The 25,614-nt window shown below is 38.7% G+C and overlaps 1 protein-coding gene across 1 annotated transcript; it reads right to left on the bottom strand.

Annotated features, from left to right (window-relative positions):
• Positions 1–7,662: 7,662 nt before the first annotated feature.
• SGPP1 (sphingosine-1-phosphate phosphatase 1) lies at positions 7,663–23,712 on the bottom strand. Its single transcript, XM_075503774.1, has 3 exons — positions 22,816–23,712; positions 10,772–10,861; positions 7,663–8,728 (listed from the first exon to the last, which is right to left on the bottom strand). Exons 1-3 carry the CDS (start codon positions 23,431–23,433, stop codon positions 8,177–8,179), a joined length of 1,260 nt encoding a protein of 419 aa, XP_075359889.1. The 5' UTR covers positions 23,434–23,712; the 3' UTR covers positions 7,663–8,176.
• Positions 23,713–25,614: the final 1,902 nt, after the last annotated feature.

Raw genomic sequence — 25,614 nt, 5'->3', positions numbered from 1 at the left:
ACTGCACATGGTCAGAATAAGTCACTTGTATAAAGCCAGAGCATTCAGTTACGTCAGTAATAAAGGGTATAGTAAGTATTTCACAATTAAAGGAGTGATAAGAAAATCCTTCAGAAAAGAAAAACAAGTGTGTCTACATCCAATTGTTCTTCACAGATTAAGGTTAAAACACAGGGAAGGCACTATTACAACATGTAAAATGGAAGAAGGGACAATTCCCAGTGCACTGCAGGTTTAAACTTTTGGGCAGGAACTTGCTTTGAACTACAAGGCACTTTCTGCAAAGTAATTATCAAGCAAAAAGTCAAATCAAATTAGTCTATATGCAAATCATGGCTAAACTGATGTCAAAAGACTATTAAAGATGATTTGTACCTATAAAGGTTTATGCAGTTCTGTTATCTGGTCTACTTGTGATCTTAACAGTCGCACGGGAAGAGCGACAAACACAATATACAATTGAGGAAGATCCACATCTCAGGTCTGCAGGGATTTAGTTATCAGTTCAGTAATATTTGGCTAGGATGGGCTGATCAAAAGAGTTCCAATTCACCTTTCTGGTTTCAGTTCATGGCATAAGCTAGAACTGCCACGAGTCTATCAATTAAGCTCCATCAGCTATTTAGGCAGAGAAGGAATGCTTACTCCAGATCCCTTCAAAATTATTTTATTTAGAATGAAGAATTAGGAAGACCAAGTACTTATGAATCATTTTATGAAGCAAGGGACCAGAGCTTTGCTTTGGTAACAAGTTAAGTCCTTATAATAAACCTTTGTTTCCCCAGCAAAGACCATAAATGGTTACAAACATCAGTGGAATGATGAATTAAAATCTGGCCATCAGAGGTGTGATTTAGTTACATTTGTTGAGGTTTTCATCACATACTTTCTTTTGAGTTTATCCTTCTTGGGGTTCTTCGAGTGGGGTTTTTTTTTGTCTCAGTATCTTCAAAATTATCTTGAAACTTATAGAACAAACTAATAACCAACACATCATAATTTCTGTGGTCCTTGGAATTAACATCGTGGTTATCTACATTTTTGACAGCTCTAACAGAGGACAAAAAGGCCTTGGTAGGACAAAAAAAAAAATCACAGCAATCTCTGCAAGTTGTAGGAGATTTGCTCCCGCATAAAACAGCATAGGAGTTCTTACCTTACGTGAAAAGTAGAATCTTGTGCACTAGCTCCACATAAATCCTTCCAGTTAGCAAAACAAGGAGGAACACTGTACAGTGCCCAATAAATAATCTGAAATAGTGTAACAGCTTCCTTTTAAGGGGCAGTTCCCCCCTCTTCTAGTGTGTTCCGCAATACTTTTCAGATACATTACTTAACTGCTCACTCAGACTTCCTCACTGGGCATTGTACAACTGCAGGAAGAGAGGAAGCAAGAGTTATGCTGACTAGTATTTTTTTTTCTGCACTTCTCCAAGTCACTTAAGGCTACTTAAGTTAATACAAACATTCAAATGAACTACTACTTTCTCATGCTTGTATATTACATAGCAGTTAAAGCATCTTGGGACCATAGTAAACCAAAATTCACAGCATTTGAAATGAACAGTATTCTGCAATTAGTCTGGTTTACCAAGGAAGCAAAGCTCATGCAAATACACTACCTACATGCATTCCATGAAAGTCTGTAGATATTCAACAGTCTGGGGAAAAAAATACCCACAGTTAGCCAATTTTCAAAGCAGATTTGGGAGGCGAGAAGTTACTGGAAGGCGACCCAACAAGATACAAATTCATGTGGTTATTTTCTATGAGGATTCAGATTTCAAATAAGGACTGAGCTACCTCATTAAACTAAACCTGCAGCGTAAGTCAAAGCAGCCATCAGATATCCACTGGAAACCCAAACTTAAATAGTTCCAGAACTTGTGAAACTTGTTGTGGGGAACTTGTTCTTCCCCCCAACAGGCACTTTCCTAGAAAGCAAGTTTCTTGTCAGTTAGAGTAAGAGCATGCTTCCATATTCATTATCAGTGTGCAACAAGTGACAAAAGCTATAGAAAGATACAACTTAAATCTTTGTATAGTTTGATCAATAGCTTGTTTTATTATTTAGCATATGAAACTAAACAGTCCGGATTTTAAGACGGTGGAAAAAGAAAAACCTCATTTCAGTGTTTCCTCATTCTTCTTCCTAAACTTTTGCATCTAAAGCCCACACCTTAAAAGACAATATTGTTCTAACAATTATTGCTATATGAGAATACGAATGTAAGTTTTCCTGTGATCAGTGTTTTACGCTTGTGGTATGTGTCCCACCACATGTCCCCTAGTGCTGGAAGGAATAAAGACAACAGAACACATTTGAATCCAACAGTAGTTTATTACCCACTCATTGCAGATGAAGTTAGACACTTCAGTTACCAGTCAATATGAGTTTAAATATTAGTTGACAACTGCAGAAAGTGTACAATGAGTACAAAATCATTAACGATAATATAACAAAAAGTTCTGATGTATTAATTTTTAAAACATCAGTTGTACACTATTATACAGCAACCATTATATGATCCTCAACTAACTCAGGGCTTGCATTTGAAAGTTGTTTTTTTGGTGTGGGTTTTTTTTTTTTTTAAATAAAGTTCTCCAAGAGGTTGAGAGACTGGGCGTTACAACTGCATTATTTCCCAAAATACTACTAACATACAGCCTTACCTTATACAGACAAAGCTGTTTTATATTTTATGAATGCTTGCTTTTATCAGGGAATGCAGTAACAAGAAAAACTCTACACATAAAAAATTAAACTCCAATATGCAATATATTATATCTATATTGTACTACAGATTTCATATAAATCAAGTATAGGCCAAATTTTGGCAATTTTTAAGTGCATTAAGTTTAATACAAAATCCCCCTCAGACTTTGCTCTTACTTTTCAGGCTTCTAGCTCCTGAACTGATCTTTTTCAGTTATGATACTTTAGACATCTAGAATTGTCTTAAGATCTAATTTCCATTTCAGGAATATCACCCTTGTCTTTCATTACACTTTTTAACAAAACTAAAGTTGTGGGAAAAACTTAGCGACTAATTTAGTCAAAGTTTAGTGACTAAGAAAATGCTCCAACTTGATAGGACTTTTTATTTACATTTACTGGTCAATATCTTTAAGGTAGTATTCTCCTATGTACCCTCTATTCTTTGACCCTACAGGAACAGTTACTAATTATACACTGCAAGCACATATTGCTTTGCTTTGTTTTGTTAAATGGACTCTTACCAACATGCAAATTATTTCTGGTGCAGAATGGAGTGCAAAGAAATTTTTCTAATGCATAGTTAAATTTGCTTCAACTCCAGCATATGATATTCACTTTTTAGAGAACACCTAAAGAGCTATATCCTCTCTGCCACACAGTATCACATTCTGTTTTCAAATTAAGCTTTGTTTGCCTTTGTTTCAAGAAGTATTACAGGAAGAAAAACAACATTAGTGACCCAACTAATCTATCAATTTGACAAATACGGTATTTACAGTAAATTTTAAAATAGGTTTAGATATTTTTGCTGAAACAAAAAGGCTACTTAAGCTTTCCACTAGAATAAAGGTCTGGCATGAAGTCATTCAATGAGACTTCCTCCCACAAAAAAGTCAAAGTTTCCTCAAAGTCATTTGTAGAATATAGCAGTAAATTGTATAACCTAGAAGCATTCTACATTAGACCAAAAAACCACCAAAGAATCAGTTACAGTAAGTTGAGTCACAATACCCCCAAGAATCAATTCTCCCATCATCATTTTACTTACTGACATTATTCTGGGATCTTGTCATCCAGCACAATTATGGTACAGAGAGGAAAGCATCAATTAAGTGTTGCAAATGTACAGCCAGTTCCAGCTCCTAAGAAACAGCTTCCAAGTTAAGCCCTTTAAAAGTCTTGTAAAAACTGGGCTAAGTACAATTTTAAAAAGAATAATCTCTCAGACCTCAAAAGCAAAGTTATTACATTTACACCTTAGAAGGTAAGTCACTTCACACACAGGGATGCCTGTAGGCATGTCAGAGCATGGACATGACCTTCAGGGTTCATTCTCAATGTAATATGGAAGAAACTAGGTGCAGAACTCCCAGTAAAGTTAACAGGAGTTAGACAGCAATGCCCCCTCGGACCATTGAATTATTAAATATCTTATGTATTGTGTGTGAAAAATCTCAATTTTGTATTGAGAAAGCAAATACTGAAATAGAAACAACTTTTAGCACAACAGATGTATTTACTTACAGCATGCAAGGTTTGTTTTTATGTATTTGAGCAGCTAACAGCCACTAACAGCCCTTAAGTATTTACAAGTTCAAAATTACAATCTTCACATAAGTAGCAATTGCTTACAAAAAGTTCAGGACATTCCCTGGGCAATAAGCAAGAAATGGAGTAAAAAACCCACCAAAAGCAGTAACAAAAACTAGTAGCAAAGGAAAACATAATAGCTTTTAAAATCCAGACAATTTAACACTGTTCTGGTTAAAAAAAAATAAACAAAAAAGCCACATATCACATTTAGAGTTGCCATTTTAAAAGAAATGCATCTTTGCTTTTTTTTTCAGGAGAAAAGCTGTACATAAGCTTAAAAAAAAATCCAAGTAAATAAACAAAATGGAATTCCCTTTGGTTTGCCAATTTACCTTAAAATAGCTTCTCCACCTCCCCCCCCCCCCCCAATTTGCAAGGTTAAGTGGTAACACAAATGTGATCAGAGACTGAAGAGCTTCATAAGTGATCACACAGGAGAAAGATGCTTCAACCCCAGTTCATTGTATAGGAAGCAAAAGTAATAGCTTTTGTATCAACATGAAACTTTTTTCAAAATAATAGATTCTAAAACTTACCCAAGATGAAATGAACTAGCATAGTTCTGACTGAGGGCCAGGTCAGAAAAAATCCTGCTCCTATGTTTAAGGCAGTCTAAGACTAATTTGAGTCTCTTCAGCCTCTTGGAAAACAGAATTTTGTGCCAAATTACACTCTACACAACCGTTAGTTTCGGGTTTTATTTCATACAGTAATCAAATAAGACAACTTTAACTCATAGCTTTTTGTAATAAATGTGTATTTATATCTGCTTCTGTAAAGTAGTAGTATTTCTGTCTTTAGGACTACACAACCTGGAACTGAGGAAGTTCACTAGCAATGACATGAGTATGTTTTTGCACCACTTCATGAAAGGTTTCAAGTGTATTGTCCTTCTGAAAAGACATTTAACTACCTTTTAAAGCTATGTTAAATTTATTTATAAATAATTTGGTACCAGCTGATGCTCATACTAGAAACGTTTTTCATGTTCAACTCTAGGAATAGCTTAGGGCAAAGAAAGTGCTCTAGTTTTACCTGCTGTTGTTATGCCTGATTTGAAGGAATCTTAGCTTATTATTAAACAACAATATACTAAAATACAAATATTTAAGTTGGATTTTTAAATTTTTGCATTTCTGTGACTCTTTATTCTATAACAGTATTCATATTGCATGATATTTTGTGCTAAACTGCCCTCTTGAGCCTAGCCCCTTTAAAACATGAAAATAGAATAGTAAAACTTTTTTCATGTAAACTTCAGTGAAGTAGTTGCAGTCTTGGAGATAGGGTTGTAAAGGTGCTGTATAAACATTCAGATATACATTTCCTGTGTATTAGGCTATGTGGTACATGGAACATGACATTTTGAAGTTACCCAATGTAATGTATAAAAATATAAAATATATATTTATGAGTAACAGTAGAATAAGCTACAGTGCAATTTTCCTTAGCCTGTTGAAAGCCCTACCTGCATATGATTTTTTCTTCCATTCTAGATCTTCCACAGTAGATTTTATTTTTCATTAGTAGTACAACAGAGCAAGTACAGCTAGAAAAGACAGCTTTAAGAACACTCTTATGCTGTAAACTTGAAGTTCCTAGATGTCAAATATGTACCTTAAAAAATTAGTTTTGCTCACTTGTCTCTTCTGTGCTAGAATTTAAACATTTTTCACTATAAACTGTAAAGCTATGATATTTAAGGAGAATATATCCTAAATTTCAGGGAAAGTTATCCTATTATTTTCACCAGTCCTCAGACAAATTTAATATAATTGGAACTACACCACTTGCTCAGGACTTTAAGCGTAAGGCATTTTGTGTACATTCCCCCCAGCTATTTATTTAATGACTATCTTAGTGTGCAAAGCCAAACCAGTGGAAATCCCTCCCTCAAAACCTTGGAAAGCAATTTACCTTTTACTGCACCTTCAGCATTAAATTGAAACAGAGGAACAGATAGAAAAATCAAATCCAGAAATATGCACTGAAACAAGCTACCCATTTTCTACTACGTAAGGTCTTTTCAACTATCAAAGTTGTTTAACACACTGTCAGTTCTGAATACATGTTTGAATACATTCATAGCAGTGCATTCTGAATGCACTGAAGAAATGCATCAGAAGAGTTAGCTTTTCACATCATCTAATGCCAGCGTACCGAAACTTTGACTGCTTTGAGGAAAGAGATACAAAGTTAATTTTGTTAATTTACATATTAACAGTTTGGAGATATGAGCTCCAATACAAAAAACCCTTCCAATTCCAAATATTGTTTACAAAAAAATGTAAGCTTTGTATTTTATCTAATCACTATACTTCCCAACCAAATTATGTTTTTCCTGAAAAAAATGTACCATACACAACTAATTAATGCATATCTGGCCAGACAATAAGACAGCTCTTGTTGCAATATGACAGTTCCTGACATGGAAAGAACAGATTAGGCAGCACATTAACATAGACAAAATGAAAGACAAAGAGGCACATGAAATTACAGTTGAAGGGTCATATTCCACTCATCTCTGGGAAAAGGATCATGAAAAACTGAAAAGTGCATAATAATTCAGTAAAATTTAGATATGCACAAACCGTTTATGCATTGACCATACTGTCTTGACCGCTCAAAATCTGCCTATCAGAATGATTAAAAATTTAATTTGATCATTAAATTGCCTTATAGCTATCTAAATTGGGTAAAAGTGATTATCACCTTTAAATATAGTATGTTAATGCATAAAAATACATATATTTTTTTCTAGAATAAGGATTATATTTTTTAAGCAAATATCTAAAACCAGTGATCCTTCTAAATTAGTTTGGAATGATAACTGAGGCCCATTTCTTTGCAGAATGGGGTGTTTTTATTGTTTATATGTTTAGATAATTAATTTTGAATATCTGTTCACTGTATAAACAATCTCCAGAAAAATATATCCTCTTCCAGTAACTTACAATACACATTAAAAATACTTACAAAAGGGATTATTGTCCATTTACAACATCTTGAGCTTAAGGACACAATTTCTTGGGTCATTTCATTTATGCAATTTTGATCAGGCTAAACTGAATATTCCGGTTAACTTGAACCATGCCAGCAATGTGGACAATCTAACATTTAAAAATATCTGCCTAATTATGTAGGATTTTAAATAAAATTAGGCATTTTTACATCACAGTACATATGGCATTTATTAATTTAGCAACAGAAAGGCACAGTTATTAAACCATAAAATACAGTACCTGAATCTTATATACTCTAGTGATATCTACCAATGCCAATCCAGACATTTTACTCTCTAGAGGGGTCTAAAGAAAAAGGCTTCTGCTTGTTTTTTTTTTTTTTTGAAAAATTCAACCTCATTACAAGTTTGGTCCATTAGAAATGCCTATTAGCTGAAACATCTTGAAGCAGGACTTCAGGAAAGAATAGAGGAAAGCAAATTTAGCAGTCTATGGTCCAAGAACTTGAATAAATTACTATGAAATGGCAAACAGATCATGAATGGAGCTTTCTGATTAGCTGTCAGACATACCTGTTAAAGTGTCAATGTATACAGGTACAGTATGACAGACATTCCAGATACATTCATTGCATCACACAGACACACAGACTTTGTTACAGCAATAAGTCTAGACATAGCATTTATAGAGTTCAGCACTTCTCATAGACTGATATTTGACTTCTGGCCCCATACCATACCCAAAGATGTGCAAAGTTCTTTAAATGCTTTGCCTGCTATGTATTGCTGTTAAAGTGAAGACCCTGCTAAAGCCAAGCTCACTGGCCTTCCCTTAGCAAACTAGTGCACCTCTTCAAAAAGCAACTAACTCTGTTCTCCCTATTTAAAGTGATAAAATTGCATCAAGAAAGACCAATAAAATGGAAGAGGCAAGGAACAATAAACATGAGGGAGAACCCAACCATTCCATATGTAATATAGCGATACGGAAGCTCAACTTCCATGCGTTGTCTTGCTTTCCGTACATCGTCATGTGGTATGCGAAATATTTTACATGCCAGTGGAATAGTGGCTTTTTTCATCGCTACTTTTGTTAACAACAGAACTACTACTCCAATCAACAACCGCAATATGGCTTTTCCAAACACAGTCACAGTGAGAGAGGAAAGAGATAAAGGTAATGTATCGGGAGGAGGATCTAGCTTTAGACCCATGATGTAGTTAACATGAGAGCCACAGGCTACTCCAGCACCACAGCCCAGTATCTGAGCTGTGTCTCCTCGTGATGTGCTCCATGTGTCTAGAGTAAAAGAGAAGATGCCCAGGGCTAAATGGAGACTGATGATAATTAAGGGTGCATATTTGTAAGTTAAGTTGAAGTTATCAATCAGGTCCACAACTGGATGGAAGACAACCAAGATGAGAATAGCATACAGAAATCCAGCAATAACATCCTGTTGAAGAGAGAGAAAGATATGGTTTCAGTGTAATAACTATTTTAAAAAAATAATTTAAGTTACATTAGCATGGAGACAAGCCTAGTTGCTCTGTTGCTAAAAGCAACTTGTGGATTCCCATCTTTTCTCATTTACTGTACAAGATTAAATCTTTTTTATGTTAAAGATAAGGTAAGGAATTGCTTTTGATCGCCTATTAATAGGACATCTGCATCATGATCGGATCATGAATGATCATGAATGAAGCTATGATCAAATGATCCATGATCAAAGTTGTAGATCTACTTATCTGCTGGCTACAATGGCCCTTGTCAAGGACTGGGGCATTCCAGCCTACAGTCAGCACAAAGCCAGCCCAGCTAAGTAAGTTCTGCCAACTTAGTTTGCTGGAACAGCTCGACACTGGATCTAAGCACCTGGGTGCCAACACACAGGGACACTGGCAGCAACAGCTGGTACGGCAGTCAAGGCCCACTGCAGCTAGGTATTAGAGCAGCTTAGACTTTCCGCTCCAGCTTCAGCATTAACAATACTGCAAGAATGGAGAACTGTTTCCAACTGCTAAAGGAGAGGAAGAGGTAACTTCTGTGGCTTCGTACTTGATTTTCAGTTTTATTATTGTTTTTAAAGTGTATTTTCTTAATTAAAAGGTTTATTATTTTTATATTTATCATTAAATTTCAGTTACCATTGATTATTCACTCAGTTGCACAGAATTATCTGCAACTTTAGTCACCTTTAGTTGTTAGGAAGGAATTTGTTGAAAGCTTTTTAGAAATCCAAGCACTGGAAATTGGATCACCTTCATTCACATGCTTATCAACTTTTCCATATGAGCCAGGAGGTGGGACTTTGGTCAGCAGTATTTGCATTGCTCCATCTTCAAGGAATCACTTCTATTCACTTCCACTTATAGAATGCTTGATAAAAGCTCTAATACAATTGACTGATATGAAAGTCAGACTTGCTTATTTCAGAAGCTACCACAACAACCTTCTGCCATATTTGCCACCCTACCTGCCCCCATCTTAGGCACCATGGTTGATTTATGTTACAGATAAAACATGGTTAATTGTATTCACTCAAACACTATAGAGAATTCAGATATGAAACTGCTGAATAACCTAGTGTACGATGCCTCACTATTTGTTACATGACTTTGTTCTAAGACATTACGTGTCAGCTGAAATATCAGTTCATCCCATCGTCCTCCATACAAGTGGTTCTGACTTGGGAAGCCTCCTAATCACTAATGCAAATATGTCATTCAGCTTTTCTGAGCTGCCTTATTTTCACATGCTTCTTTTATACTGTGTTCATCTACCAGCTTTACTACTCACTACCAGGCTTACTGTTTTCTGTCTGTTAGCTTTTCTCCTTCTAGCAAGTGATCCTCAAAAAACCTCTTTAGCCATCGTTAGTAGTGGTCTTACATTCTAACTACCATTTTGTAGTGTTCTTGTTTTCCCATTTTTACATTCCATGCATTTGTGTTTGAGTTTGATTTTTTTAAAATTCTTTTTAATAAGTAAGTCTGTTTTTCAAAGATGACAACTTTGTTATTTGGTTCTTTAGAACCAAACTACTGGTTTGAAACTTTGGAAAGTGAAACCGTAGCAAAAGCATGGCACTCCGAAATGCACATGCTTTGAGTAGCTGACATGGAACCTGAGTGGACATCAACAGTCACACTCTCATCCTGCAAAATTATTTCTACTCTATAGAGGAAAAGTTAGTCTATGCTTTAGTGCAGTCATCAATTTCTGCACTAAAACTGCTATTAAACATCAGCTAAGTCTCAGCTGTGGACTGAGTTTATGAAAGAATAATATAAATTAACAGAAGTTTGACATCCACTTTTAGCTATTGTATCAATTTATCTGCTGAAGAAATGTACTCATTCTGTTCCTAGATGGTAGGCCATTCTAAAAAAAAAAAAAATCTATATATAATTGCTGCACCATAAAAACTTAAGTGTGATGGAAGTTTATGAAATCAGAACAACATTAAAATAAAAGTTTAGTAGGATTATTTTCTTACCAAAATTGAATGCATTCCCATATAAATTCGACTACAGCAAACCAAAGAACACCAGCAGAATGCAAGGATCAGTCCAAACATAAGGGGATACTGGTAGGGAAAAAATGGAGAGATTGTGTTAGAGTCTGGAAAAAAGTGATTTAAAAAAAAAAAAAAAAAATCACTCTATAAGAATTCTATAATTAATTGCAATTAATGCAGCTTATGCTTACCCTTTTCCTTGCCCTCACCTACCCAAGCCTATTAGACCACCTCAAGTAAGTCCACTTTTCATAAAGTCAAAACATTATTAAGTCAAACTTTTTCAACTTCTTCCTTGTCCTCTTCTTTTGCATTCAGGATATATGAATTCCAGGACGGTGGTCACATCTTTTCAGACAAAGCAGTAAGAAGTTAATAGATCTTTGTAGCAGTTAGCCTTGCCATGTTATGATATCCCAAATTGGCAATATGGGGGGAGACAAGCCTTGTGTTATAAGCTGTGGAACAGTTTTACACTGGGTGAAGCAGCTACATAATATACTAGTATTGCTAACAATTATCCAGGTAGAATCTAGTAGCGTCATCTTTCTCCTGAAAAGGAAGAACTCATAATAATTTACAAATAAATTCAATTCCCTACACACTGTTTTAGAGTTTCTGCAATCCTTGACTCAGTCTCTGAGCATCAGTATGAAACTCCTAGAATAGTAATCTTTTTTGTTCTCTACAAAGCCATATATATTTCCTACTACAATCCATGTTTATTAAACAAAAACCATCAAATAATAATTTCCAATTATTTCCATCTTCTGGTAGAAGATTTTTTATTAATAAGGACTGTTTACCAGGAACAAACAAAATACAGTATTTTAGTAAGCACATATCAGCATGTGTAGAAACTTAGTATTTTAACTTTTTTAGGTTTTGGATAAAAGTATGCTAATTCACATCTTACAGCACAGTAAGAAATACCTTCCCCACTACCATATTGCAAAATGTTGTACAAGACAGGATACAGCTTCCTTTTTTCAGTATTAAAAATAATTACTAGTTCTATAAAAGAAGCAGTCACAAGACAAAATGGCATGTTTCCAAAATTGCTTCATTTCCTTCATGAAAGCAAGGATCATTTTCAATATAAACAGGCAGTCTATATGTACTCGAATCTCAGAATAAAAACTAAGAATTACAGACAGTTTTCTTGCTCTTTCCATTGCTCCTTCTATGGGTAACCTGAAGGGTAGAATATCCAACAAATTAGAGAAAGTATTTTTAATCTTATTGGAGAAAGTTGTATGTCCTCGGTGAAGGCCTCTTAAAAGATTGACAAGCTTCTAAATCAGTCTTTCAATGAAAGGTTTGAGAAAAGATTATCAGTCTTCTGCATTATTCCAACATTCTTTGAATTCTCAGCTCCAGGACCATGTTAACATGACAAACCTAAAAAAATGTTCCCAAACTAACAGAAAATCGGGAAGCTTACATGTCACATAAGAAACAGATTTCACATTAAAATCAACTCTAAATGCCCAGCTCACAGTTGTATTACATCGTTTAAACTAATTCCTGTAGCAACATTTGTCTTTGTTTCTACTACATTCATCTACAAATTGTACCTAAACAAAATTATGTACTTCATGATTCATTTCTAACTGAAATGATGAAGAAACAAATTCAGTTTCCTGCCTTTCAGAATTATGCTAATAATGAGCAATACACCAGTAACTAGGTTGCACTCAAGACATGATTGCAGAGTTAGCAGATGCTGACATTGTTACAGCAGCCACAAAAGTAATCCTTGTACCCCGTGCTACGCCACCAGAATACATTACAAGTGTAGCCCCATCACTCATCCCCATTATGCCTCTACCATCATTTCCATTGATCTCAGGGTAGAAGTAATGCTGCTGCACCAGGAAGACACTCAAACCACACAGTCTCCCTGCCTGGTGCTGCTCCACTCTTCCCCCAGAGGACTACCAAAGCAGAAATGCTGTATATACAGACATAGGTATACCCTATATCCTCTGAAGTAAAGAGGAGCTTCCAGCACCTCTTTACATGCTCTGCAAGATGAAAGCCTGGGAAGACAGACTTCTTGTTTGTCAGAGATTAGCAAGGGAAGATTTACTACCTCCAGAAGCAATGTGAACCTCTTGACTAGAAAATTTAATAGCATCACACTTACTTGGTGGTAGAATGAGAACTTTTGCATGTGTTCATGCACGTGTCAAAAGTTTCAAATGGTTTTGCCCATCACTTGATATCGTATGTCCATTCTTGTTTCCTGGCACACATCTTTTGTCCTTTCAGGCTCCAATCAGGGGTAGTAAGGCTTTTCTTTAATAAATAAAAACGTTTCCTGTGTTTCTGAAATACCCGACAGAAACAGAAGCTGGAGCTTTAGCAGGAAGACCAATGAAGTGCCAGGCCCAGCAGGCTATAGCAGCTAATGACACTGTGGGGGAGAAGAGGTTAGAGCAGCTAAACAGCAAGACCGTAAGAATAAGGAGTATGAAGGAAAAGAGATATGTGAGGAGTCTTGTTTTAAGAGGCCTGGATAGGTCATTGTAAACAGCAGGGAGAGTAGGATAAATTCTGGAAATGAAAAGAAATGCTTGCTCTTAGTTAGAAACTCTCAAGGGAGGGGTGTCTGGGGATGAAAAACTGTGTCAAAGACCAACTTTGAAGAAGATTTCGGAGATAATATTTGGCTCTGTCATATCTCACTCTAATTCTGCTTTTAATAGTATTGAGAATAGATACCCATTAAAACATCTGAAAACACTGGCTGGCTTAGTTCCTCTGTAGCAAAGCATCTGTATCCAACAGCTCAAACACTTCCCTATTGTGTCCCCAATAAAAAGCCAATTATACATTTAACCCCGATTCATATATTCTTAAATAAGGAATTTTTAACAAACCCAGGCAAATTATTCTTACTGAAATAGCTTTAGCATGACCTGTCCACAAATGTGTCTGCAGTATTAGGCACATGCTGATTTTTGGTATTTTTAAGACATGATAATAATAATCACAGAAGTCCTAAACCCAGTTTCTTTCCACCCAAGAGAGCTTATTCACTACAGCATACATAGCTGTACTGTATCCAGTCCACTATAAAAAAGCAAAGATTGAAACAATTATTCTAGTTTCCCCTGGAATAATATTCCACAATACAACAGTTAAGTAAATTTTTGTGATTAGTTCCCAGGCAAAGCATTCTCCTCTATGCTCCCACCTTTATGTAACCAGCACACTTGGACAACTGTCAGTTTATCTAGACTCATAGTTATTTTACTGACTGATAAGGAAGCTTCAAACGTAAAGACATCTTTATGTCTAAGGTACAGGAATAAAGTTTGACCCAAAGAAGGTTTTAACCTTCATCTGTCCTGGTTTCTTCCAATGTTATATCCATACCTCTCTGCATTGCCCACATAACCGATCTGATTTTCTTCCCACAACCCCAGAACCCACCTGTGGAGCATCATAAAGCTGTATGTACCCTTTGGGGCTCCACAGTTCACTGGCCTCCTTAGACACTAGCAGAAATCAAGCAGAACCACCTCCCTACTTCAACACAAACAACACACAATGCCCTGCCTCCTCCTTGGCCTGTTTTCACTCATACCTTTTAAAAGCAGCCACTGGGTTCAAGATTTCCTAGAACACCAAACTGGTAGCACCTGCTTAAAATCTGCCTTGAGGTGATAAAGCAACCACATATTTTGTCCTCACATGTAGGGATAAGTGTACAAGGTGACTAAAGGAGAACATTAACACTCCCACACACCTTGTAGCTCAGCAAGACGACTGCTCAGCAGCATGCCAAGTCATAACACCAGAGAACATCTCCGTGATCCTTACAAAAAAAGCTGATGCCATAAATTTACTTCCAAACTATTGTCTGAAAAAATAGAATATTGAGGTACTAGCAAGCATTTTCTAAATGTTGTTTCATCTAGAAAATGACTGCCTGTATGTATTTTGCATATATACATTGGTTATACCATGGTTGTAAGTATCTGTAACCTCTCACTGCCTAGGCATACAAAATCCCCCCAAATACCAAAACATCCTCTATTAGTATAGTGCCTTAAGAGTATTAACATTTATCAGCCCTGCTTTACAATAAATAGTGGATTCCACAAAGCTTCTCTCCCAATCGCAAATGAATCTTCAAAGAAAAAAACAAACAAACAAACAGCTTTTACTGTTTTCTACTTAAAGTAGGTGTACTTTATGAAAGGTTAATGTGAAAACTTTAATATAAACTAATCTCAAGTGTTCATGGAAGAAAGCAATAAGCACTCATTTTTTTAGATGTTTGCTTGTGTCTCTTATTTTGGAAAATACTGCATTCACAAATTAAAAATTAGCAGTTCTCAATTACCTTTGAGTTACAAACTTTTAGATCTTTTCTATCTAGTTGTATATAGACACACTGACAGTCTCTACTTAAATGAAAGATATTAAAGCAAGAGTGCTGAATTCCAGCAATTTTAGTCCCGTGGTTCCCCGCATGCCAAATCAGACCTCTACAGAGGCACAAAGGACAAAAGATCACAAGTTCACTTCTACCCTCTTCCCCAATTCATTGCTATTCTTACTCATTTAGGCATCAGAAGGCAGACTGGCATCACATCTCCTTTCAGATGAGGGTCTGAACGATTGTCAGAGATCACAGCTGGCAAGGGTATAGGTAAAAAACAGGTTTCATTCTCTCAGCTTGTCTTTCTGATAACAAAATTGACTTATCTTCATTCTTGACCATACTCTGAGTCACTCAGAGTCATATATTCAGGAACAGCCCATTTTAGAGACAAACATCTCAAAGCCTGCCTCCATGCCCTCAATTAAGACCATCCTACACATATCCTCAAAAACTCATTATGCCTCCGTAGCTGCCATGCCACCTCAACAACTTTTGAGTATGGGGAGTTATTTACTGAACTGTATACTGCTTTCTTTTTTCTAAATTAAAAAAAACAACCTACGATTTGAAAATCGTAATGCTATACAAAAATAAAGACACTCGTATAGTACTCAGTCTGAACTTCAGCATCCCATGTTGACTCAAAACCAATGTTAACCTGCCATTTTTCTCCTTGAGAGAAGTACCCCACAGTCTGTATTAGATCAAATCACCGATATCCAGCTTGGAGAAATATTCTTCCGAAGGCCAGAATAAAACTTTGATAATACGCATAAGCATATAGTACAAATACAGTACTAGAAGATGAAGTGGAGGCAGATGGAACTGACAGCAAGGCAGAGATTGGAGATAGAGACAAATGCAACATACAGATTAAAAAGATACCTTTGTTGACATTTGGGGTTTTAAATGTTTGAATGAGTATGTTTCTTTGAAGGCATCATATCCATTAAGAAAAGTGTCCCAGTCTTGATGTGTATGACTGATGGACAGATCATCAAGCATGTTATTTAAAAAAAAAAAGGTTAATTGATTTCTTAGATTCACATACTAAGTATGTGAAAAAGCTAGGAATAAAGCTGATTGAGTAGACTACTCATCTTCTCTCAGGCCTCAATTTTGTTCCCATATCCAGATTCTTGTTTTTAATTGATTAAACTGAATTAAATTGTGTGTATTTGGAAAATAGCAGTGAAACTACTCCCAGTAAGTCTTTGAGAATTTTATGCCCTATGTTTTTAATGGGAAATTCCCATTTTATTTGATTACATTCTCTGAAACGGGTTTCCAAGCTTCTGACTGGATCACATAGAAAACATTTCCCTCAAGTGCCTATCCTCCTCCCTCCCCTTAATCTGACTTTTTGCCAAGAGTCTTAATAACATAACTATTGTTTAAAAATGCTCATAAGGAAACAATCTGTCCTAAAAGCTTTGACCTAGGTCAGAAAATTCTTTCATAATGGAACATTCTTAAACATGCTCTAGATGCTCATTTCTTTACTTTTTTAAAGCACATTCTACACTGGAGAAATTTCCAGCATCCACAATGGGCTCCAAACTAATTTTCTAATATTTTCAGTGTTCTACAGTATTATTCAATGATCTTTTTTAAATCATATACTAACTCAGAAGTTCAGCTTGAGTTGGAGACAATTATTTTGGGCCAGAGTTCACTGAAAGAATCCAAGCAGCACTTGCAGCACCATGCTTTTAATAAAATATTTGGCTATGTATTGGCAATAGTCATATGAAAAGCTATAATCAATGTTTACAGGAATGACTCTGAGACACTGGTTGGCCAGATGAGTACAAAAAGCACAGCGTATAAATGATTTTCTGGAGGGAGCAGAAGAAAAGGGAGAAGACGATGGTTAAAAAAGAAAGACCACTTAGGAATCATTTTAGGAAAAATAAACAGACAAAACCCTGTCTTTTCAAAAGAGGTGAAGTGCTAAATAACACTGGTTAAGCTACATTTATCAATTATTTCCTTCTTTCTTTAGTGACCAACCTTAACATCAAAAAGCATAAAAATTTTAGTGCTACATGTCATTACAAGAACCCCTTCTTTAAATTCCATGACAAAGATTTCAATTCCAGCCCTGCAGAGTTAAAGGTTTAATTTTCTGATACACATAATCTGAAAAGAAATTGAAGAGTTACAATAGGAATTAGAGCCTGTTACTTCTTTTCCTTGCACTCATTAAAAAAAAAAAAATCCCTCCCTGAACACGCCCAGCAAGAATCACCTACAGCTTGCTCTGCTCACCTACAGCTTGGGGGCTCTGCTTGCCCCCAACACCTAAAAGAGAGTTTTTCTGCAAACTGAAGTTCTCAGGTTTAATCAACGTACCCTACTTGAAAGCACGAGGAGTGCTTTACATGCGTACAGTCCACCAAGAAAAAAAAATTGCTTTAGAAGTATCTTCTTTGAGTCCTTTCTGCATCAAACCTTACAGCATTTGTTTTTACATATACCCCCCAAGATCCTTTACATTAAAGATTTGCTTACACAAAACTGAAAAATATATTTAATGCCAATCAACACAGTTCAATAGGACAGGCTGCTGCATACCTCTAGCAGAGATTCCCCAATGGAATTTGTAAGAACTGGCTATGCTCTTTTCAAGCTTTTAAGAGCATCTGAATCAAACAGGCCACACAGCTTTTGCCAGCTTCCTTTACAAACAAGCTTCCTTTACAAATAAACTAGGCTATTAATATAGCCCACAAAAGAAGACCTTACAACTCAAATACACAAGACAAGGCCAGTGCTGCTGACCCTCCAAATTCCCATCTCTCTTTCTCAAGAGCTCTTCATTGTGTGGGCAATTCTGGGTTTTCAGATCACCCCTTCAGCTATGCTTCTCATGTCAGAAGAGTTTTTGTTTGAGTGCTTATTTTAAGAAACACATGTAAGACAACCAGTTAGACAAGCACACATCTCTTTGCCTAAGTTTCTGCACAACATTTTAGTATTTCAGACAAAATCCATTTGGGCTTCTCTCAGAGATGAGGCATCTCTTTGACAAAAGGAGTCTGTACTTGCTCTTACACACAGACTTCATATGCAAGAGATGGCCTCCTATGTGTAGCTTCCAGTTTTATCATTACATCAATCTTACTGATAATGCAAGCCTTTCAACAAGGACAGACACTTAAAACTAGGATTTGCCCACTTGCTGTAAAATTCTCACTACAGCAGTGTCGCGATTAGACTATTCATCCAACCCCAATAACCAATTATTCCCCATTCCCAGTGGGGATCTGAGAGAAGTTATCCTTTTGAAATGAAAGAGTGGGCAGACAATTTTAGAGGTAATATTTAGTAGCGGTCAATCAGAATCACAGAATGATGCAGATCTCTCCGAAATCCCAATACAGATCCTGTCAACCCCATCTCATTTGATTAGATTCATCAGCTTTGGCTAATAAAAGTAATGGTGCGGATGGAAGATTTCTGGAAGGGTGTTTGACACAGTCCCACATGACATTCTTACACCATCAGTACTATGGAGACTCAGGAGAGCACTAAGTAAATGAAAACTGAGAAATACTTTTAGGTGTGTCAGTCAAACCATTACAGAATAAATGCACTCTACTGTGGGTTTAGCAGTAGTGCTATTTAAGGTCGTCATTATCATCAGTGGTGTGGAAAGACACTCACTGATGATAGGATTTGCATATAAAACATTGGCAGACAAGTACATAGGGAGGACAATGCTGTAATATTTAGTGACCTATACTGCTTCAGAAAATAAGCCCATTCAAACAACGTTGGTTAATGTAGTTACAGAGCTGAACTACTCCTCAATCAAGGCTCTGGGCTCCTGCTGAATATCAACTTAACGAAGTTCGTTCAATGGCCTACAGTGAGAGTCAGCAGCTCCTGGCTCAGCTCATCAATGCAGAGCTCAGGAAGGAGTGCGAACCCATCACTTCCTAATCCGGACAACTACTGCCAGAGCCAGGCAGGATCCTGGAGGAACTCTGGGAGAAAAGTGTATTTTCTGTCTCCCTGACTGATGTTTCCCCTGCTAAAATAAAACAGCAGGGTTATGATACATTCAGGTACCATCCTAACTCAAGCACCATTTCTAATAAAATATGTGTTGATATCTATTTGAAATCATCAGTTCAAAGTAATCAAATAAAATATAAAAAAGACTTTTTCCAGTAGCCTCAACCTAAGGCTTTTGGAGATTGTGTACATAATTAGCAGTTCACACTATCTCTTCCTCCCCGTTCAGGATATAAGCCAGCCTGGCTCAAACTGTCAATATTTCAAAGAAAGCAGGTTTTCCCCAGTGTGATAAAGGTATACTTTTTCCTACATCATATCAAGATCTATAACCTCACTGTCTTTTAAGAGTTTGTCCTCCTCTTTCAGGGTATCAGAGCTTCAAAGACAGAAAGAAAAATATCAACATCTAACACTCCTAAATTCTCACGAGTCTTTGGCATGAGCTTTGTATTTCAAGGTTACTGAGGTGTCTTTGAAACAAGTGGTTTTCCCTGCTGAGAGTTAACAATACTAAATAAATAAATATATAAAGCTTATGCAAGTGGAATCAAAAGTTTCAGGCAAGCTCTTATAATACAAGGAGAAATTGAACAGTTATATTCCACAATGGACAGAACAGTTAGCTATTATGAAAATTATCTTAACATACCATTTGTTTCTGTCTGAAAGTCGCTTGCATTGAATATTCCCTATGTCCAAAGTCTCTGTGAAAATTTGTCACAACCATCTTTAAAATACATCATCTCTGAAAATATTTTACTTGAACAATTGCATTTATAATCAAATATTTTTGTTGTGCTGTGTATAGTCAAAAATCCTTTTGAATACTATGTGAAAGGAAAATACTTGTAATAGGATTACTGATAGGCATTGAAAACTAGGAAAGCACAAACTTAATTCAACAGGTTAAAAGAAAACCTACTGGAATTAAAACATTTTGGTTTTAAATGGACAATTTGGGCCATACCTAGAAAAATAAGAGCAGATTTGCTCTGTTCTCTACGTTGTTCAAGGGAAAGACTCATGGGTTGTCTCTGATAGAAAAGAACTATTACACAATAGTAGGAAGTCATAGCCCAATGAAAGCAAACTCCAAATAAGCTATACAGGAAAGTGATTCCCTCCTCACTGGAGTAACCTCTTTTAGAGCAAGAGTGGCTTTCTTTGGTTTAGTATAAACTTCAAAGTGAGAAACTCAATTAAAGTTACCTGTATTCCAGAATAAAAGTCCCTGCAGAGAGTTATAGCTGTATCTGCTTAAATTCACACTCAGTCTTGCTCCACTATGGTTTTTCTGAACAAACAATCCTAAGATGTGGACTCATCCCGATCAGGGTCTGTGTAATGCTTGCTTATACCGAATATATAGAAAGACTGTACCCCAACATTTGCCAAGTTTAAATCTAACTATCTGTATCTACTGATAAATATGTATCACTTAATAAAAATCAGAGTTATTACAAGCTCCTTTACAGTTAATAGCTTTCCAAGAAGTTCTGAGGTCAGTCTTTTTTAACCCCATCTATTTCTAGAAAAGCATGACAAGAAGTTGCCATATAGTTTCTACTCCCTTTCAATGCAAGTAAAACACAGAGGACAGCAGAAGCATTAGATGAAAGCTTAACTCTCTTTAGAGGTGAATCAAAAGATATTCAATGTGCCATAGGTTAACTTTTGATTAATATTGAAATAATTTAAAAATCAGAAGGGGTATTTTTTTTTAAATGAACATTTTGCAATGGCAGAAGTTGGTTTCAGAGAGGTCTGTTATTCAAACACATTTCATAGGAAAAAGGAATTAAAAATGAAGACTCAAACACTTTGCTTCCTCATTTCTTAAGCATGGTTTTAAATGAATAATAACAAGGCTGAATGTTTATGATTTCTTAATATGCATTCATTATAAATATGTTTAGTCAATTAGCACAGTATTTCACAGACTGCAGTTGCAGCATTGGCAAACTGAAGATCGAACTTGGTTCACTGGCCAAAATACCATTTCACACGTTGTCAGGTTGCTGGTTCTATAAAAGCAATCAAGACAGGTTCTCCTTTGTACACGTGACATCAGTCTGTGCAAAGCTAATCGACTGATACTACTAAATGAGGCTTCCCACATGCAAAGAAGTAGAAATCCAGTTCATTCTTCAACTGACATCAGCCCCACACAAGTAACAATCAAATATTCAGATTGCAGTCAGTCATTTAAAAAAACCCCTATTTTAAGATTAAGCGTCTCAGTGACAGAACTCCAAATATTTACTTCAAACACCCACAAAACATGACATTATCTCATGCCTGCACTACTCTAGCAGAGCAATACTTCACATTTTACTAGCAAAGAATACAAATCCCTAATAGCTTTGTTTTGGGCACACTGTATCACCTTGCAGAAGTAGATACATAAATTTTGGTTAAAGAGAGGCCAAATACAATCTCTAACCTTCAACTATTTCTTTGCTTTCAGGCATCCATACTATACACTGAGGTAAAGCCACAGTGTCATACTGTGACAGCAGACTGGTGATTGTTAACAGTAACTGGTTCAGCCTGCATAAAGCTTACAAAGAGAGTTCTCTCTACCAAGATGACATACATCTGACTTAAAATAGGCAGGTATTATAATAAGAATTTGTAAACATTAATAACTTAAGAGTAGACTTACTGCATAACTTCTGGAACATTACACACAGAGCTCTCAAAACCCTACACTGAGCGTTCGTTGCCTGGGAAAGCCTTCTCCCTCATTTACTACTGAAACTGGTGCAGTGATTTAGAGAGCTGAGTAAGTGTTGTGCTTTCTTTGGAGTTCTTAACTGTTGCCCATACTGCTAACAGCAAGTGCCGAAGCACATGCCACAGCTTGCGTAGACCAGATGAACAGTGTTATTTTAACTTAATCTATTGACTCAAAGTGCAACAGGCAGATCTTAACATTTTGGTGAATGAAGGTGCTGAAAAGATCAGAGATTATCAGTTCCTGCTAATTATCAGCACATTAACAGTTGTAAAACCATCTGAAAGTATATGTACTCCTCAAAACAGAAATAATAATTTCCAGTTTACAGGTAATGAAACTAAAAGACAGCGTTAAAGAAAAGGCTAAAGCTACAAACTGACTCAAGCTACAAAGTGACTCAAAGCAAAGAAGGATCAGCAAAAAGCCCTTTAGCTCCTGGCTCTCCACCAAGTTCTCCGTCAGTAAAACCAAACGCCCGTAAAAATATCAGATGCCTATCCAAACTTTGTGCAAAGCACTCACCCTACAAAAAGTAAGTTGAAAAAAAACTTACAAGAACAAAATAGAGATTGTTAAAGCAGACTTTTAATGCGTACTGAGCTAACCATTCATAAAGTCAGCACAACTTCTATTCAGAAGACAGAATTATTCGAACAGTTCTTGTTACCTGAGGACTCGCTCGGATCATAGAAAAATTAAAAATAAAAAGGGCGGGGGGGCAAGGAAAAAAAGGCACGAATTTCCCATTTTACCCAAACTCAGCCCCTCTCTCTCCCCCCCAAAAGAAATCAAGTCTGTCACAGCCTTACACCCCGGGGCTGGAAAACGCACGGAGAAGGACAAGGAGGTGAGCATTACCTGCCAGCGGCCGTAGCTGAGCAGCAGGAGCGCCAGGGGGATGGCGGTGCCCGACATGGCGTGGGTGGAGGGCATGCTGTACTCGGAGTTGTAGAAGACTTCCAGCTTCACCACGGGCGGGGAGGCAGGCCGCGGCCAGCGGATGACATCCTTGGTGCACTGCCCCAGGTACATCACCCACACCCAGATGATGATAAGCCTCCGGCCCAGCCAGGCGTCCAAGTTCCAGATGCAGAAGGGGAAGAAGAGGATGTAGAAGAGCTCGTTGCCCAGCTCCGTGCCCAGGCTGAAGAGATAGTAGAGGAAGCGGCTGCGGGTGGAGAACTCCTGGCTGCCGTCCTCCTCCGTGAGGGAGTTGCGGCGCGGCCGCCTTCTCCACCGCTGCGGGGGACCTGCCCCGCCGGGCACGGTCCCGTTCCCGGCGGGATGCCCCTGCTCTCCCGCCCGCTCCGCGGCCGGCGGGCCGCCGTTAACCACCGGTCCCCGGCCCCCGGCTCGCTGCTCCGCGTCGGCCCAGCCCGAAGGCCCCTCCACCCCGCAGAGCCGCTGGAAGGCGGCCACTTTCCGCGGGTCCTGCAGGTGGGCGGCCAGCCGCGCCAGGCGCCGGCAGAGAGCCATGGCGGGAGGACGAGGCCGCCCGCGGGGGAGGCGGGCTGAGGGCGTCGAAGCGCTGCCCGGGCCGGCGGGCGGGGAGCTGAAGGGGCTTCGCCTGAGGGGCGGCGGAAGGGACGGAGGCTCCCGTGCGCGCCGCGGGGAGGGGAACCGTTCCCTGAGGAGAAACCCGCTTCAGGGCGAGGCGTCGCGGAGCAACGGACACCGCCCGGCTGCCCCCGGCTCGGGCGGCTGCTGCCGCTGCCGCTGCCGCCGCCCTCGCCTCAGCTCTACTCCCCGCGCCGCTCCGGCTCCGGCCCCCGCGCCCGCTCCGCCTGGCGCTCGCTCGCTCGCTCCCTCCCTCCCTCTCCCGCGCGCGTCCGCGTCCGCCACCACCCCTCGCCGTCACCGCCCCGCCGCGCCTGCGCACAAGCCCCGTTCGCACGGGCGGGGACCTCCCGGGAAATCTCATCACGGCGCGGATTGGCCGCGGCTCTCTCCCGATCCCGCCCCCACTGGCAGGGAGAGCCAATCAGAGCTTGGCATTGCGCGAGGCAGCGGGCGGCGTGCGTCGGCCTCGAGCCTGAGGTGCGGAGGCGGTCGCGGGCGGCGGATGAGGGGGCCGCGGCCCTGGGCCTCCCCAGGGGCGCGTCGGTTCCTTCTCGCCGGCTGCAGCCCGGTCACCGGCACGACCGGCTCCTGGCGAGCTAGTTGCCCTTCCTTCTGACTTAGGGTGAGCTGCTGCTGCCCTCGCCTCAGCCACCGTGTCTGGCATCAGCACCCCCGAGGCCTGCGCCCGACTGCCCCTGCCCTCCTCTGCTTCCTCCTGTGCCCGCTGTCCGGATCGACCCCAGAAGCCTAAATCTGGTGGTGTAAACATGAGAGGGAAAGCTGATTTCAAGCAGAGACTGTGAGTGGTCTTAGTCCCAGTGGTCAGGCCGGTTAAGCGATGGAGGCGGTGAGTTACCCGCAGGGTAGACAGGCAGACAGCCGCTCAGGGAGGTTTCTGCTGGGCATGAGGAAAGGGGTCGTGCCTTACCCCATCTCTCCATAGTCGGGATGAGGTTCCACACCTCCTCCTTGGTGGGTGTGCATGGCTTAAAGTTCAGCAGGACCGGAAAATTTGCAGTCGTGTCCTTTGACAGTCCACAGTTGCTGGGGTTTCCATCCTGGAAATACCGTGAGAAACGTGAGCTTTGGTCATCGGTGCTCTCTGATACGTCTGCCTATCCAACTGGTGTTGATCTATGGCTTGCTAATACTCCAGTGTATTTGTATCTTGCCTTAAAATTAGGAGGTTAAACAAGCGATAAATGTGCTGCATTGTGCCATTTTTGAAAAAGGTGAGCAGTGTGACCCAAATGGCTAGTTAGCTTAATAGCTATCCTAACCAAAATAGAAAATCGGATGTGGAATTCAAATAATAAAAAGTTGAAATGAAGGAATGTAATACAAGTCTACACAGTGTTTTAGTAAAAATAGCTATTAATAGTGTTCTGAGGAGGTACTTGACTCAGACTTAGTGCTGCATGATATTAACATTGGGTGCATGCAGTGCCAATAAACCATGCAAATGGAATTTGCTGCCAGATCTCAAGAAGAGGAAGGCTGTAGGAGAACTTGGTTGAAAGAGATGGTGTCTAAAGAGGTTCCAGTAATAGGTTCTATGTTGTACTACATTCTTAGCAATGAACTGGAAGCAGATCTAAACCTGCTGCTGCAAAAATTCAGCTCCAGGATTAATGGAGTTGTAAATAATGATGAGGATGGGGCACTGATCAGGACAGTTGGTAGAAGCAGCTCACTCAAACCTAGTGAATTTTAATCCAGCCGACTATAAAGTTGTCTATCTTAAGAACCAAGTGTGGAGGCTGTAACTGGAGAATAGAAGACTATAGCCTGGGAAGGTAATGACTTTGAGAAGGATTTAAGGGTCGGAATATGTAAGCAATCAGATAAGGGCTCTCCTGTATGCTGCTATGGCAGAAAAGGATTAATCAATGTATAAACAAAGGAATAAAAAAATGTTTATTTTACCTCTCATGTTTGGCCTCAACAATGCCATCCACAGGATAGTGCATACAGTTCTGGTTTTCAGATTTTAAGCAGCACGTTGGAAAACATGATAGAGCAAAAGAGCGAAGAAAAATGTTCTGATGGTTGGAGAAAATGCATTACACTGGGAGGTTTTAAGAGCTCAGGCTGTTA

This window comes from Mycteria americana, chromosome 5 (genome assembly GCF_035582795.1).
Source record: "Mycteria americana isolate JAX WOST 10 ecotype Jacksonville Zoo and Gardens chromosome 5, USCA_MyAme_1.0, whole genome shotgun sequence".
Taxonomy (NCBI): domain Eukaryota; kingdom Metazoa; phylum Chordata; class Aves; order Ciconiiformes; family Ciconiidae; genus Mycteria; species Mycteria americana.
This window is presented reverse-complemented; position numbering and strand designations above follow the sequence as displayed.